Source organism: Larimichthys crocea, chromosome XIII (assembly GCF_000972845.2).
Source record: "Larimichthys crocea isolate SSNF chromosome XIII, L_crocea_2.0, whole genome shotgun sequence".
Lineage (NCBI taxonomy): Eukaryota > Metazoa > Chordata > Actinopteri > Sciaenidae > Larimichthys > Larimichthys crocea.
In genome coordinates, this window is record NC_040023.1 from 39,071,999 (window position 1) to 39,089,123 (window position 17,125).

A 17,125-nucleotide genomic window follows, 5' to 3' on the forward strand; every position below is an offset into this window, starting at 1 on the left:
TTAAGTACTGTCTGTTGTCATATATAAATGTCATCTGAACTTAAATGGATGCAGAGAGGGACTTAAACGGGAGATTACTCTGAAAGGTTAAAAAATAGAAAAAAACAAAATAGTAACTATATATCAGGACAGAAGTTATTTTATTTGAAATGTCACTGGATATAAATGTCACTAGACTGAAGCTTTCTACTGTCGCTGAAGACAACAGTGAAGGTTTTATGTAATACTTAAAGATATTAATATAACATGATGTTTGAAAACCTAAAAAAAGGTCTTTAGGTTCATAGAAATTAATGGATTAAAGATCTTCCCGCTTGTGTAATTTTGCTTACTTACATGTGTATGTATGTATATGTGTAGCTCTAGCAGTAATTGTAAAGATTAAATCTAAATCAAAATGTGAAGGCAAATATTCATCCGGCCCTCACATTTACTCTGAAGTCAATATTATTTGGGCAGGTCGTTCTGGTTTTTATTACAGCAAGTTTAAAATGTCCTCCTCTATTTAAACCCAGTCACTCTAATTGCTCTTCTTCTCATCTCTGACAACTTTAACCCTCCTCAATTTATATTTATATGTGAAGCCATTAAAATAGATTGATTATTCCTTGTTAAATTAATAATGTTTGTCAAATGCTATCACAAATTACTGCCTATTAGTCTAAGGAGGTTTAATAATGTAATAGCACACAGAGCAGCAGTATAAGAAATATTATTAACATTATGTATAATAACTATTTGAGAAGGTTGGATCTAAATCCAGAGCAAATATGCTTGAGTAATGGAGTGGATGAACAGCAGACATTGAAACACTCAGTCCTCCTGTGTTTTTCCAGCTTTGACGAGTCAAATTGTCCTCCTCACACTGACGACACACACACACACAAAACACACAGACACACACACACACACAAACAGGTGTTTTCACTTTGTCTAATTAGACCTCTTCTCAGTATTGTGTGAGGCGTGTTCAGACTCTTCATCTCAGGTTAACTCACACTCTCATTAGTTATTGAAGTTTGTTGACCTCGTGTAATTTCCAGCATGGAGCCGCCCAACTTGAGCAGACGAGTAATTAGCAAGAGTGAACACGCACGTGTGTGGGTGTGCTGGAAGAGGACGTTAAAAAAAAATTATTCAGGTTGAGCTCAGTAAGAAAAATGTATTGTCTCCATCCAGTGGCTGTAAACAGGAAACAATGAAAGCGATGCTGCAGGCAAGATTTGTACAAAGATTTCATGTTTAATTCTTAACATTTGGTAAATTATACTCCATATATATGTACAGTAATTACATTTTAAGTAGGAAACAATTAAACATTAATTTACATCGTCTTCAAAGCCCTGGAACTGTTTGTTAAATTATTAATTCATCATAGATTTTACTAACTGATATCAAATTAACAAAGCAGGTGTGTGAAAACATGTTTGATCACGCCAAAGTCACACGTTGTCCAGGTTTAAATGTGACTGACTGAAGAGATTTTCCATCTCCAGCACCGCCAAACGCTTCATACCTAAAATAAAAGACAAAATAAAGTTGTGAAACACAGTTTATTTATAATAATGTCATGTCTAAAACAGTTAAGTGAGCAGATTGGATATATTTGCATTTAAGCTATTTATTCCTTCACTTGACACATGACAGATGAGTCAGCAGCTCTATGATATTCATTTATTTATTTTGCGTTAACACTTATCCTTATCAGGGGTCTGAGCTACCGTAAAAAATTATATAACTGTGCAACTTCTTAGCTCAGCTATAATTCTAGTGATTTCACAAAATGCACAACAAAGTAATTTAACTTGATAAAAAAAACATGCTGAATACTTTGAGAACGGTTCTAATAATGATTTATATTCCTCTGGTGCTGCTACCTGGGAACAGCTTTGAAACACCAATTTGTCAAATGTTTTTCATTTCCTCCTGTAGGTGAAACTCTAAATGGCTCATTATATGCTTGATAAATTTCATATCCAACTGAAGAGATATTTTTCTTCCAAAATAAATGGACAGCTGCAAAGATTTTCTTTCATATACTCCTGTAGATTAAGCAGGTTTTGTTACAGTGGTTTCATATCTCCACTTTAGTATCATTTTGTATTGCTGTGACTGTTGCAGTCTTAGTGTCCTCGTACTCACAGTTTTGTGTATCTGTTCCAGTCGGCTTTGCTGAGAGACGGTCTGGTCACGGCCAGGGCGGAGTTCACATGAGCTGAACACAGTAGCAGACCCGGCTGGCTGGAGGCTGAATGCACCCGTACACAGTCCTCCTACACACACATGGTAGTTTACATAAAAATTTCACAACATTATTAGTCATTAAGAGTAGTAAAAAAAAAATAGGATAAGCTAGCTTTAAATCATTATGAAAGTAACAGAAACAATCTGAATACAACAGCATTTAGATTTTTATACCATTATTGTCACTTACGTTGGCTCTCCTGTAGTTGTTCTTGATGTTATTAATATCTTGCTGCAGACGCTCGAGCTGCTCCGGGCTGAGCTCTTCATACCCACTCTGGATGGAGGACATGTAGGCAGGTGGGAGTGAGCCACCAGGGTCACGGGCAGAAGCCCTTGTTAAGTCATGGGTCATGGAGTTTGGTCCAGAGACACACAGGGAGTTCTGTTAATGGAGGCAGAGGAGAGGAAATGAACAGACACAAAAATTAGGAGAGAAATAACTTTTTCTAAACCGTTAAATCACATCACTGCATTGAAAATAACATAAATACACAGGCCTGTGTTAATATTTATGCATACTGTAAGTATATATCTTGATGCATATTAATATCACTGCAGAAGACTGAAGTCAGTTCTCCTGTAGGTGTTCTCTACTTTGCTTTTTTTTTTTTTTAGACATGTCTACATTCAGAGTTTGTTCCTAACTGTGCCCAGTTAACTCAAGATTTGCCCACAAGAATTTGCTGCAAGTTGAAGAACTTCAGTCTGTAGCAGGTCTACCAGATAAATAATACCTGCTTAGAGCTTTAAAGCATCTTAAAGGTCTTTACTGTTTGTGCTCTGCTAGGCTAAACACATCCAGACTAATGCACAGACATGATACTGATATCAAACCTTTCATCTCACTCTTAGATAGAAAGTAAATAAGCATAATGTATTAGCTGGTGATGAACATAATATGTATGTTGGTAATTAAACATAAATAAAACAGAAAAGACTTTCTCACACTGCTCACCACTCCTGAAATTGGGGAATACCCCATCTCTGACTCGTAGGAGCTTCCAAAGTATAGTCTCCAGATGTTCCCACGATGATGTTCGTCTTCTATTTGAAGCTCGTTGCGCTCCAGGAGGACCATAGACTGGTCCAGCCCTACGCCTGTGTCCCCGTCCCCCACCGAATCATCTGAGCCACTACTGTTGTTCGGGAAGATCATGGAAGACAGGCTCATGTCGCTTTCTGAGCCAGAGGTCAGCTCCTGATTATGACACAGAAAACACGACAAAAACATGAACTGGCTTTGCTGTGTTATTGCAGTTTAAGACCTCTCAGGTTAAGCTCATTCTGCCTCTGGTAACTGTATAACTTATTCATATATCCTTGTCACCAGAGTTGGGGATAATTTGAATTATGTTATAAACATATTCTGAATGGAAGATGTAGAGCAACTCACACATGCTGAGATGCATACAGATCCTCATTTAATTAGCCCTGAGGGACAAAAAACTGCGCTTGGCAGCTTCATAAATAATTTGAAAATGGACTGGCCAACACTTCTCTGCCTTCCTGCCTTTAGCCCAAGGCCACCCCCATTTCAACAAAATAAGCTCTGCAGTGACTTGTCCTTTGAGTATAATAGACTTACATGCGGGGTGCTGGAGCTCAGACTGTTGTGGACAGCCTCCAGCTGGGCGTTGTAGAGCAGGGCCTTCAGGTCTGCCCCGGTGAACTGCTCTGCCGCTGCTGCCAGCTGCTCCAGGTCCACATCAGCAGCCAAGGTGATGCCGGTGCTCAGAGCCTTCAGGATCTCAACACGGGCCTCCTGGAAATGTGACAAAGCAAGAAACAGTTCAGTTGTTGAACATTTATTTTGTTTGTTTTAAAAGCTCTCTGAATGTTTAAATAGCTAAATTACAGTATATGGTGTGGTGTTATAAAATGATGATTACAAGTGATTGACTGATTTTAATTCAACAGACCAGGTCAGGAGGGGGGCAATAGAGGGACTTGTCAAGTCGTCCAGGTCTCAGCAGGGCCGGGTCGATCAGATCTGGACGGCTGGTGGCTGCGAGCACATATACACCTACAAACGCAAACATGAGGGACTGTTATGTATTTAAATTAAGGGAATAATTCGTTATTTTGGAAAATACCTGGACGCATATTCACGTTCTTGCAAAGAGTTGGAATTAAGAGATCAAATCAATCTAATATCTCTCATATATATCAGCACTTCTAAAGTTCACCATATACTAATTACCAAGCTAGCAGTTTCCAACTAACCTGCTACTAGCTCCATATTTCTCTTCCCATCCAACTTGACAAGAAAGCAATGAGCTTCTCCCAAAATGTCTTACGTTCTTTTAAAAGCATGACTGCAGCACTTCTAGGTAAAATGTGCCAATAGAAAATGTGTCCTTGGCTCTTTAAAGACACATTCTGTGTAGTATGCTGCTGTGTGACCTACCTTGCAGTCCCTCCACCCCATCCAGCTGGGTGAGGAGCTGGTTGACCACACGGTCGGTGACACCTGTGCTGTCGTGACCCCTCCTCGGGGCCAGAGAGTCAAACTCATCAAAGAACAGGATGCACGGTTTGGCAGCTTGCGCCCTGGAGCAAAAAGAAAAGAAAATTATTTAATCTCCAAGAATGGCTGTTAGTGGAGTTTACAGTTTCTATTTTACTTCATTACTATAACAATTGATGCTCATTATAACTATTACAACTATTGAGATGTCCAAAGTGTGTAAATGTTCACTAACCTCTGGAAGACATCACGGACTCCCTGCTCACTAGCTCCAATGTACTTGCTGAGAAGTTCAGGTCCCTAGAGAGAAATAAATATTCTGCGTTACTGAAGATACAGGTAGCTCTGATTAAGAAAGAAAGACTGTCAGAGCCAGCCTACCTTAATGCTGATGAAGTTCATGCCACTGTCTTTGGCCACAGCTCTGGCCAGCATGGTCTTCCCTGTACCAGGAGCTCCATACAGCAATATTCCTGAGCGATGGCGGATAGGGAGTTTGGAGAACAGGATGGGATACTGCAACAAACAAAAGAAACACAATCAATGATTGTCATTGTTTATATTTTAATTTTATTTCTGTTGATCTCTCCTCTTAAAAAGACTAAAGTCCAAAGTGTAAGACTTGTATATAATTGTGTTTTCTGTCCCAAAGGCCTAATTTTCCAGGACCTGGTAAAGGGTGGGTTGGCACTAAACAACAGCAGCAGAGAGGCTGAAGAATATGAGGGCTGGCAGCATCAAAAATTACATGATAAAAATAGATTGAATCAAACCCTCCAGCCACCAGACAACCTTGTGTGTTTTAAGATAACTGCGGAGCACACAAGAAGTGTTAGGAACAAAAACTAAATCACAAATAATGAAAATAAATAATTGGAAAATGACAAAAAATACCAAAACAAATTGATTTCAATCAGATTAATTAGCTAAAAACTAATAATACAAAATCAGAATGTATCACCTGTCATACATCATATAAACAAGGTAATTGTTGAACTTGAGTTAAACTGAATGGTAGAAATACAGTGAGGCATATTAAATGAAAGCGTCTTCAGATCAATTAGTGTTCAGTTTCATTGTCTGCATTCATCACTTTACTGATATCACCCACACTTGTGTTGAGACTTTAACAGCAAATACCAATCAGGGTGTTAAAATGATAAATAATAAATGCATTATCATCACAGTCACTTTTATTATTTAATTCTAATGACTTCTATTTCTCTTGTATATCACCATTTTCCTTCCATCTGACTGAATAAATACACTTGGATGACTTGTGATTAGTTACACTGACCTTAGCAGGGAGCAGTATGGTGTCCATCAGCTGCTGTCGCACCTCCTTCAGCCCCCCCACCTTCTCCAGCCCAAATCCACTTGGGGTGTGGAGGTCTACACCCCACAGCGAGGGAGGCGTAAATCCCTTGAGAGCCTGCACGAAGTCCCTCCCCGACAGACACATGCCTGAGAGCCAAATAAATAATGTAGAAGTGGCACAATCAACAAGCATTGGCTTAATTAGAGACACGAGGAACACGAGGAAAAACACTTGATATAATTCTATAATTTGTGGTGTAGTGTAACCAAAGCCTTTGGTACCCTGATCACTGTGTCCTCGTTGTGCAGTGTTGGCATGGATGGCACGCTCCAACAGTAGTGCTAGGTCTTGGGGCGTGTATCCCTCTGTATCCTTGGCAACAGCTGTCAGGTCTAGAGTCTGTAAGGTCTCTTCAGACAAGCTGCTTTTCCCGAGGATCAGACAGCGCAGGATTTCTGCTCTTTGAGCCTACAAACAATAACAAACAAAATACCTGTTGTTTTTTTTTTTGCTTTTCATCTGCTAGTGTGTGCATGTCTGTGTGTGTACTTGTGTTTTGACCTGATCCGCTGGCCGGATGCGGGCGAAGCCCTGAATGAAGTGGGACCCCTGCACCTCGGTCAGGGAGGGGTGGAGTGAATGCTCACTCTGGCTGGTGATGATCAGACACACCAGGCTGGAGTGAACCACCACCTCATCCACCACATCCTTCAGACCTGCATCCACAAACGGACAAATGAAGTCAGCATCAAGGCCTGTCATAATTATTATTAAACAACAGGCGTGAAAAATAATAATGATGGTTTACTCTGTGCTATGTGCTGCTGCAGCAGCACCTCAGGACCATGCTCATGTTCTGTTGAGATTGGTGTCCCTGTAATATGGTCCAGGTCATCGAGTAGAACAACTGAAGGCTGACTCCACTCTGCCTGTTCAAAGATATCCTGCAGCATCTGTCTCACTGTTTCTGCCCGTTTGCCTGAAAAGAAACGTCACAATTTCTACATTCATAAATACATTCAACTAGTTTCAAAATGATTCAATATATGTTGATGGATCATCTGTTAACCTTGTAGTTTTTTGCAGTCCACCACCTCCACATGTGCATCCAGATGTTCTCTAGCTTTTCCACAGAGGGCTTGGGAGAGAGTACTCTTCCCACTTCCCTGTGAGGACACGTAACAACACAGTATATGTTACAAAGTGTATAAACTAACATTGTTAAGGATAAAAATGCTTTCAAATCTGAAATTATTTTGCTGCCTGCCAGAAAAGTTCAGGCTGACAAAATAGTAGTTAGATATATAAATCTCTGTGCTGTAAGCAGTATTACTATCACTATGTAAAGAAATACCTTAGCACCAGTGATGAGTAGAGCTCCTCCTTGGAGACCTCGTCCAGTGGTACAAAGCTCTCGTGAGAGGGGACTACCCAGAAGGCTGTGGGAGATGAACTCAAATCCAGTCCTACTGAGCTCATCAATCCCTCTAGGGACAGACAGAGGAGTGAGAGTTATAGAGGAAGAGAAATACTGAAAAAGGATTGAACCAAACACAGGCTCACAAATTGCTACACACTTACCCAAGACTACTGAGGGAGGGCAGCTGCGGTTTGGGTGTTTCAGCTATAGATGTCACTGCTGGCATGGCCATTGGCTCTCGGACTACCTGTAGATGACATATAGTGTCAAGTGTGAGACTTTTAAAACCACTGAGGGTTTCAGAGATTTTGTTTTATCCATTACACACAGAAAAATCTGTTTTTCTAAAGCAATTTACATGACATGCATGTACCTGTATGTCCTCCTTCTGGATAACAGCAGGTGCTAGTAAAAACAGCTGGTCTGGAGGGTCACTCTCTGCTTCCGGTTTCAGCACAGTTAAAGCAAACTCTAACTTTGCTAGAAAAAAATAACAAAATTGGAGAGCAGTGATGTTTTACTGCAGCAGGAAGTACTGTAATTTTAATATGCCTATTGTGTGATATTTAGCCTCTGGTGGTATTCAGTGTATTATTGATTTTTTTTTTATCATACTGCTCATTTGCAGATTTGTAAAATAAATCACCATCAGTTCCATGTAGGAGGACGCTGCCAGACCGTGCAGTCAGACAGGCTAAAGGTTCATGACTCTGAGTGTGCAGCCAGCCAAGGAAAGCTGTCTGGATCGCCTCATCATCCTCCTCCTCAGACTGAAGAGAAAATGTCAAAGATCACATGGACATAAGGGATTTGAGAAACAACAGTAATAAAATCCCTTTAAACGACACACTGTAACCGCATACAGCTACCCCGGCACTCACCGCTGGTTTCAGGGGCTGCAGACGAATAGAGGAGGCTATTTTGATAGTTGACTTGACTGGCTTAATTCTCACTGTTGAATGCGGGATGATATTCAACCTGGTGGCGAGTGGCTGAGGCATCTGAAAATCAAAATTTATATAAGAGATACAAAGAATGAGAGGACAGAGCTACAATAAAAGTTACTCTTAGGTTAGAATAGATAAATAAAACAACTATTCCTCAGGATACTCACCCATACTCTTCCACTATGGATCTCTCCCCTGCTTCTCTGTTTGCCTGCCAGCATCTCAGTACCATGGCACACCACCCTGACCACCATGATTTCCTCTTCTTTCATCTCCTCTTCTCCATCCGCAGTAGCAGCAGCTTTAGTAACTCCTGAGTTCTTCTTTTTCTCCATGGCCTGCTTGGTTCTGTCCCTCGTTTCTTTAGGGCAGGGAACTTTGGACAGAAGGCCATAAGTCACTGGAGACTGAACTCCAGTTGGCCCAGTATTCAACTTGTGGCTCAGAGGAAATAAGTGAATAACGCCAGTTGCAACCTGGCTTATAGTGCAAAGAGAGTCTGGAGGTGCACCACACACTCTGTAGACAGAGTCAGTGATGAGGGCAGGGATGTCCGGTACAGGTGGTAGCTCTTTAACCGGGTCATAACTACCCTTTATCATATAGCGTAGCAGGCTCTTCAGGTCAGCTATGCCACCCCACTGGTGACTTTGAGGAATGGGGGACATACTTTTCAATGATGGTCCTGAGAGGGAGGAATGATCCATATTTTGCTGGCTGTGAAAATGCTGCTTCTCGCTGACTCTCAGTGGAGAACCACTGAGCTCACCAATTCCAGCACGGCTCTTGGGAGAGACAACTAGTTCCGTGAACTGCTCCAGGCGACCATAGGGCACGGATGGGGAAAGCAAGGCTGCACAGAGAGACAAAAGGAGTTGAAAGTAAGTAACTAATTCGAACCACAAAGTTCTTTTAGAATTATTACATTAGTGCATGCTCAGTATTTGCCATTTGCTACTGAAAGATGATAATTAATGCTGACCTATTTGGATGTAGATGACTGTGTGGTTGTCCACCCACACGGGAAACACAGCATCCTTGAAAACAACTCTGATCTGATCCAACAGCTGCTGCTCCAGTGCGGCACTGTGGAGCTCCTAAGGGTGAAAGTCAGATGATGATAATATTGTCTGACGTAGTTTGGGGTCACAAGTGCTATTTACTCATTGATTAGTATATTTAAACTGACTTCATTTAACTTTTATCTTAGTACATTTTTAGACAAGAAATTTGACTTTTACTCGAGTAAAATATATTCATATACTCAAATTACAAATTACTGTAAGTCACTTTAATCACCCACCAAGATTTCCCAGTCGTCAGATGACAGAGGCTCCACAAACACTTGATGCACTGATGAGACCTGGTGACATGGTCTCAGAAAACCCTGGGGGGGAACCACACAACCAGTCAGTCAATACAAACACCTATGTCAATGTCACCAGTAATTATTTTAAACAGAAGACTGTGAGGGTGTGTCATATACAGATTAGCAGCACAGAATAAATTGTTCACTGTAGAGCAGTACCTGCTCTCCATCTTTCAGGCCCAACTTTTCTCCCAGTTGTCGACACAACTCCACTTTATAGCTGTCCAGACTGGAGGAGGTTCGTGTTTGAGTCCAGCTGAGGAACACTGAAGATCCATTTCCCCAAGACAACTCCAAAGCCTGGTTCTGAAGACATACACACACACACACAAACACAGAAACATTTTTTGGATTTTTTCATCAAATGTATGTATCACAATTATCCTTTTTCTGGCAGCAAGTTCTTCTCATTTAAATCTTTTACACAGCTTAGACTTATGAATAACAACAGAACCAACCAGTTGATTCCTGTGTAAATCTGTCAGACTGGAGGGCTGAGCCAATAATTCTCTACACCAACCAGCCAAACAGAAGAAGTATTGTACAATTGTACAAGTGTTCACAGATTTTTTTTTTTGGCCTTTTTTGATAGTACAGCTGAAGATAGACAGGAAGCAGGGGGCAGAGAGAGGGGAGTGACACGTAGTAAATTAGCCGTCCGATGCGAGATTTGAACCGGGGCCGGCTGCAGCGAGGACTATAGCCTCCACACATGGGGCGGCCGCTTAACCCACTACGCTACCGACCGCCCCTGATCACAGATTCTTAAAGTGATAATAGATCACAGTGAAACAATAATACAAGACCACACAGTAATATATAAGGATGCGCACACAGTACAGCACACACGACCTCAGCCGTGCCCTGAACTCGTCCCTCATACTGCTCCCATCTGGTCGCAGATACAGGCCCTGGCCTGTGAACAAGCACAAGCAGGAGTTTTGTCCCTTCTGCCATAGCATCTCTCAACAAAACACCCCAGTAACCAGAGCTATGGGTATGGGATAAGGGTGAATAAATGTTGTGTATCGTGTCTATTTTTGTGTTTAATGCATCTGTGTATTCGTGTATACATGTGAGGATTTGTACAGACTGTGGCAACAAATTTCCATGTAAGGATCATAAAGTAATCATAAAGTATCTATCCATCTGTCTATGCAATTACATTTACCTATTTACCCTGTTTAATCTGAAATGTAATTTCTTGTCAGTGACTGCAAGGGGACCACTACAAAAATGGTTAAGCCCAGACTGAATAATAAAGGAAACAGGAAATGAGCATACCACAGACAGTTGTTACTAGTTACCATTGTCTGAATTGTTATTGCTGCACTGACAAAACTCAAATCTGGCACTGTACATCAAATCAAGAGCAAGACATGTTATGGAGTCATGTGTCACTAAGACCTGAGTGACATGAGGACTCCAGTCATAGTTAGTCATTTTGTAATGTAAACAATGAGATGTAACTTTGACAGCAAGGTCTCGTATTACCAGCAAAAACAGAAACGAAAAGGACACTATAATAAACAATATTTACACAGACAGGCCATGTTATCTTTATCTTTATAGCGTTGTTTCACCAAAACAAACTTCTACTTACATTACCTGACACTGACAGCATGATGGCTGGCTAAGCTAACTCACCTCGTTCAAGGAAAGATGCGACGTCAGCTTGGAGGGGAGGTGAAGGAAGCAGTTTTTTGTGTTGCTGAAAACAACAGTGACGGGTTGAATGCCCTGGTTACTGAACATAATGTTCACATAGCCCGACTAACTCTGTAAATGCAAAGCAGGATGCACTGCTCACGTTAAATTGTGCAACAAACTCATAGTTGATCGATGCGCGCTGTGCCCAGCAGCTAGACCAAAGCAGCCGATACCGAGCTGAGCGACTTTTCAAAATAAAATGTTACACATGGCCACGCAATAGACGTACTCGATATTATTTTTTTAAACAACATCTTTATTGAACTTTTTTTTTACTTTTCACAAACAAAACATGTTTATAACAAACAACAACAAAACAGGAGGATGACAGCAGGGGAACTTGTCCTCAAGCAAAGCCAAGATCAGAGTTCTGTACGTCACTATAAGCAGTACAAATACACAAAAATATACCAACAAACAAACTAAACAGTGAAACAAAAAAAGTTGTGAGACCATGGTACACAACAAAAACAGTCTGTGACATTATACAGTAAAATGAAAACCCATTGGAGACAGCATCTACATCCCATATTTCTGAATAGTGCAGCATCACTAACACTCAAGCAAGTTACAGTCCGTATAAGCTCACAAGTCAGTAATGTATTCATATAATGTGAATGTGTGTATGTATGGCAGCCATAAAAATAAATTGTAAAATACATGACTTTTACATTTTGACCTATATGTCAGATATTATATCATATCAAAAACAACCCTGTGCCATCCAGCCAGTGATGGAGGTTTACAATCAATCCACTTTTTCTTGCACAGAAAGTAAAAATATAAAGAAGTCTTTATTCAAGTCAACGAGCTCTTATTTTGAAATGTTTCAACAGGAAAGCTGTTTCCAGAAAGATGGCGGCACCTGTCAGTAACAGCTCAGGCTGTTGGGGAGTCCCAGAGGTTTATAAACACCATGAGCAGCGCAAAGTTTGCATTTCACGACCAAAATATAGAGAAGGCAGGAACGCGAAAGCTGTTAAGGTGAGAATATGCGAAGTATCAGCGAGAAAACACAATATATATCTGCTATGAGAGCTAGAGTGTAAATACACCAAGACGATATTTGGATGAAATACATTGAGCAGGTGTCCTCCTATTTGTCCTCAGGTGTACACCATCAACTTAGAGTCTCGTTACCTGATGGTCCAAGGGGTCCCAGCCATTGGAGTGATGACGGAGCTGATCCAGCTGTGTGCCCTGTACGGAGCCGTGGAGGAGTACAGACCCCTGGACGAGTACCCGGCTGAGGAGTTCACGGAGGTCTACCTCGTCAAGTTCCAGAAACTCACCAGTGCCAGGTTCAAGGATGTAACTTACTGTTATTTTAAAAGAAAAACCCTTCAATGAGAAGACTGGATTCAAAGTATCAAAGTTTAAGTTGAATGTATTATTCTTGTACAAGAAGGAGCGTTTAACACAAAAGGGGTTACAGTAAAAAGGCTCCCTGAGGAGATCTAACAGTTGGTTCCTATACAATTTTTAAAAATGAGCTGTCTCGGACACCTCCCACCTGATACAGATAATATCATAACATTCCTTTTTGGTTTTCTGCTCAGTAATGAGCATTATATTTTATATCCAAATGGTACTCCCCTAGCCTGTCTCTCCTTACCTTGTACTACTGTTTTATAATTATGTCTCCCTGCCAACCTCAGTACATCAGAGGCCAAATAAGGGAAGTGCAGGAGACATGCACACTATATGAATTAAAACATCTGAACCCAGCATAATCCTAATTTTTATAACACTTACCCAAATCATTACACTGCAGAGGCAATGTAAGAAATCATCGCTGACCTGATTTTTTCCTAAATGTTTTGTGTTACAGAGCAGCCAAACGACGCATGGATGAGAAGAGTTTCTATGGTGGTGTGCTGCACGTGTGCTACGTCCCAGAATATGAGACAGTGGAAGACACCAGGCTGAAGCTGCAGGACAGGAGGAGATATATACTCAGGGCTGTTCATAATAAAGGTACAGTTAAAACCAACTATAGAGCCTTACATCTTATCTTTGTTTTGCACTCTTTTGAAGCGCTCATATTTTTATGTTTTGTCTGATCTTTTGTCAGTTTTAAATTAAAAATGTAGTCAGACTGCTTTTTCTCTATTATTGTTACAAAGCAAAAGAAAAGGAGCAGAAAGAGACAGCAGAAAAGGAGCCCACTATGTCATCAGACACAGCCACCACATCAGAGAGGATCGTCATGAGACATGATAAAGCCTCTGATGATGATAATACAGGGGAAGCTTCAAACGTCAGCAAACATCCAAGCTTTCCTCCTCTGCCATTACCTCCCCGGGAATATAATTACTATGGACATAAAACTCAGCATGGGACTGTATCAACAGAGGACAAAATGGGGACATTACATAATGCCATCATTGTCACAAAACAGCAGCCAGCGCCAAGTTCAAGCTCCAGCCAGACCTCTTCAGACGGACACAAAGGCGCAAAACACAGACTGACCTCAAAACCTTCTGCGGTCAGATTTGTCCCACGGAGCACAAATTTAGAGAATAGGAAGCGCAAAATGGATGAGGGGCACTCACTGACCGATGCTACTAGAAATGATGAGCCACTTATTGGGCCAAAGCTACCAGAGCCACCTAAACTAGACATGGAGGATGAGTCGCTGAACACAACTGTAAGCCTGATCAGGAACACAATGAAACAGGTAGCCCATAATCTGGTATTTTGATAGAATAAAACAATTTCTTCATTGTAGTCTTAATGTCTTTATTTATGTCAGTAAAATCTGTTTTGTGACCTTTCTCAGGTGGAATCTGTTCCTGACCTCAAACCAGTGGAGAAAAAGGTGAAACCACGTCGTCGGATATGATCATGTGACCTGTCTCGATGCTGGATTTTATGCAGAGATTACTGCTGCTGCTTTGGAAAATGACTGGTCAAACCGTTTCTGTTGACAGCTTGTTTTTATTTCAGTAGAAATAAAAAAATTGCATCACAATGCAATCAGTTATTAACATTTTTATTAAAGATTTACATATCTAAAAATCCACATGAATGTGATGTCTTCATTGTTCCAATTGTTTCTGAAATACATTCTGGTCAAATGCCTCTATACTCTGAAAACAGATGAAAATAAAATGGAAGATTAAGAATTACTGACTTAGAAATGTAAGTTATTGTAGTTTCATTATTAATTGTTTAATTTGTGATTACCGTCATGTCAGGTAGGCAGGTTCCAAAAGCCTCAAGTAACAGATTCTCCTCTCTCACCGCCTTTTCAAAGTCTTCAAAAGATATTCTGCCATCATGGTCCTGGTCCTAAGAAAATAAATAACTGTGATTTTCTTGCAAGTTTAGAGGTGGAGCAGCAAGCGTCATGCAGAAATAAATGAAAGTATAGCCACTGAAACGAAAAGGCCAGTAGCATCCATCCCCTCACCATCTTCTTGAGTGTGATTTCCACCAGGTCTTTGAGTCCTTCATCAGGATCCTCCTCTGTGGGCTGTCTGATGAGGCTGTTCTTCAGCATGGGAATTATCTCCTCTCTGGAGATGTAACGGTCACCGTTCAAGTCATACACATCAAAGCAGTCTGAGTCATGCAAAGAGAGAAGAGTTATTACTGGGATGACAGCTGCAGCTGTAACTCTTGATTTTTTTATATGTGTGTTGAGAACTTACACTTTATTTTTTCACCCAAGGTTCCTCGAAGGAAAACAGACAGTCCCTCGATCCACTCTCTCATACTGATGAAGCCGTCTTTGTCTTTGTCAAATGTCCTGAAGACTGGAGGACAGATAAGATATTCATGTGCAGGTTACCAAGCTCACAATACTCAAATACATTTTAACTGTTATTTATGACATCAAGAAATCATATAAATAATAAAGAATATATAGATAATACATATATAGAGATAGAAAGATTTATATAAAGGGCAGTATCATATAGGCGAGTAAGGGGTATACATATATAGAGAGAATATAGAGTAGATATATTAGATATATATGAGGTATGGACAGAATAACCGAAGCTCCATCCAGGATCAACGTCGCGGCACCTCATCCGCGAACAGGTTGTGCAGTATGGTCCTGAACGCCCCCCTGTCCAGACCATGTGCGCTCTTAAGGAAGAGGGCGGCTCCCCAAGAAGCTCGTTAAACTCCCGGATAAGACACTCGATTTCTGTTTTATTGACTGAAACAGTACTTACATAATCGTTTTATAGTACCGTAGTAGCTGGTAGCGTCAATTAAAAACAATATGATAAACCGCAGCGATCTAGCTTAGCATTAGATAAGTTAAAACAGGATACTCACAGTGCTCCACTTCTTTTGAGAGTGTTTCTGCGAGAGTTGGATCAACTTTGTTTCATAGCAGACATTTCTGATGTTTTTTTTAAGATGTGCGACACCGGCAGAGTCACAGGAGCGATGTTTACATCAGTCACCATGGTAACCGCTTCAGCATAACCGCATGAGAGCACGCGGGGCTGCAGCCCTCTCCACTGTAACACAAAAGTGGATCATGCACACATTTATGAAAAACTTGAAGTCGTTAGCCGCCAGTTTAACTTAAAGTGCCAGTCATGTTTTCACTAAATTGAAATTCTCAGTCATATTTTTTGCAAAAGTCTAAAGATTGCGGATTTCTTCCAGGAATGTGACCACACATGCACAGTGTATATAATATATATATATATATATATATATATATAAATATATATATAATATAATTATAATATATATATATATATATATATTAGAGATAATATATATAAAATCAATCAATCAATCAATCAATCAATCACAACTGATTTTCACTTGAATTAAATTATATTATATTAAGTGTTCATAAAAAAGTATCATAAAAAGTAATAGTGTTACCTAATTCCCTAACCCTCCTAATCTCAAACCAAAAACTTTATTTTTATTCTAAAAGTGTGATTCCTCTCTTTCCAAGGTAACTCTCAAAATCTTTAAATCTATCTCTTTATTCCATTCACCTATATTTAAAATATGAAGCGAAGGTCAACTGAGTTTGGCTTTCAGAGCCACTCATTTGAGGAGAATATTGAGTATAAACTAAATTTAAAATGGAAATAAAATTCGCATTTTAATCAAGGTTCATGTAAGAGTTTACTAACAAGGTCTTTGAATCACAGCAAACAGGAGCTTAGCCCTGACTTTTAAGCAGTTTAACTCTGCATTATCAGTCAGATGAAGTCAAGAGTATGGGGAGAAATATTTACCACCTGAATTCTATTAAAGGCCATGAGTTGATGCTCAAAACTATACTGGTTGACAAACAAGTGTATTGAAATGAATCACAACTTTTAATGGTAACCGGTCATGTGTTTTCCCTGTTACATAGGCAACCATTTTGTAAAGTAAAGGCAGATTTCAGTCATGCCAAGTGAACCTCTTCATAACACGTTCTTCATGCTTAAACTCATTTCACCTGTGTGTACAGCCATGTGTTCTGTCATCACAGTGTAGCTGTAGAGTTTCTCTCCTATATGATGGATGGTGGAACCCTTTCAAACAAACAGTGTAGCTTCACAGCTGTGTGGATCTTCGTGTGTCGCTAGATGTGGACTGTGGCTGAATTTAGAAAGGACAGCTGCAGAATAATCTGACAAAACTGCTACCACTACTGCAACTGCTTGACTAA

At 40.3% G+C, this 17,125-nt stretch overlaps 3 protein-coding genes across 4 annotated transcripts; 1 reads left to right on the forward strand and 2 right to left on the reverse strand.

Moving 5' to 3' along the window:
* Positions 1-1,222: 1,222 nt before the first annotated feature.
* pex1 (peroxisomal biogenesis factor 1) lies at positions 1,223-11,652 on the reverse strand. 2 transcript variants are annotated; one of them, XM_010734789.3, is made up of 24 exons: positions 11,416-11,652; positions 9,928-10,074; positions 9,703-9,786; positions 9,382-9,496; positions 8,567-9,252; positions 8,334-8,453; positions 8,099-8,222; positions 7,826-7,932; positions 7,614-7,699; positions 7,387-7,519; positions 7,102-7,198; positions 6,841-7,011; positions 6,594-6,748; positions 6,314-6,500; positions 6,012-6,178; positions 5,096-5,230; positions 4,950-5,014; positions 4,655-4,797; positions 4,167-4,270; positions 3,833-4,009; positions 3,203-3,445; positions 2,435-2,629; positions 2,143-2,273; positions 1,223-1,516 (listed from the first exon to the last, which is right to left on the reverse strand). In XM_010734789.3, the coding sequence occupies exons 1-24, from the start codon at positions 11,521-11,523 to the stop codon at positions 1,432-1,434; spliced, it is 3,765 nt and encodes a 1,254-aa protein (XP_010733091.2). In that variant the 5' UTR covers positions 11,524-11,652; the 3' UTR covers positions 1,223-1,431. The 2 variants fall into 2 exon arrangements, with proteins under 2 accessions (XP_010733091.2, XP_010733089.2); XM_010734787.3 differs by having other exon boundaries at positions 3,194-3,445.
* Positions 11,653-12,310: 658 nt separating this feature from the next.
* On the forward strand, positions 12,311-14,401 carry rbm48 (RNA binding motif protein 48). The gene is made up of 5 exons (XM_010734845.3): positions 12,311-12,462; positions 12,589-12,779; positions 13,310-13,455; positions 13,605-14,158; positions 14,261-14,401. Exons 1-5 carry the CDS (start codon positions 12,334-12,336, stop codon positions 14,321-14,323), a joined length of 1,083 nt encoding a protein of 360 aa, XP_010733147.2. The 5' UTR covers positions 12,311-12,333; the 3' UTR covers positions 14,324-14,401.
* Positions 14,402-14,457: 56 nt separating this feature from the next.
* Positions 14,458-15,261, reverse strand: clxn (calaxin). Its single transcript, XM_027286048.1, has 4 exons — positions 15,135-15,261; positions 14,894-15,045; positions 14,668-14,772; positions 14,458-14,570 (listed from the first exon to the last, which is right to left on the reverse strand). Exons 1-4 carry the CDS (start codon positions 15,196-15,198, stop codon positions 14,520-14,522), a joined length of 372 nt encoding a protein of 123 aa, XP_027141849.1. The 5' UTR covers positions 15,199-15,261; the 3' UTR covers positions 14,458-14,519.
* Between the last annotated feature and the right edge of the window lie 1,864 nt (positions 15,262-17,125).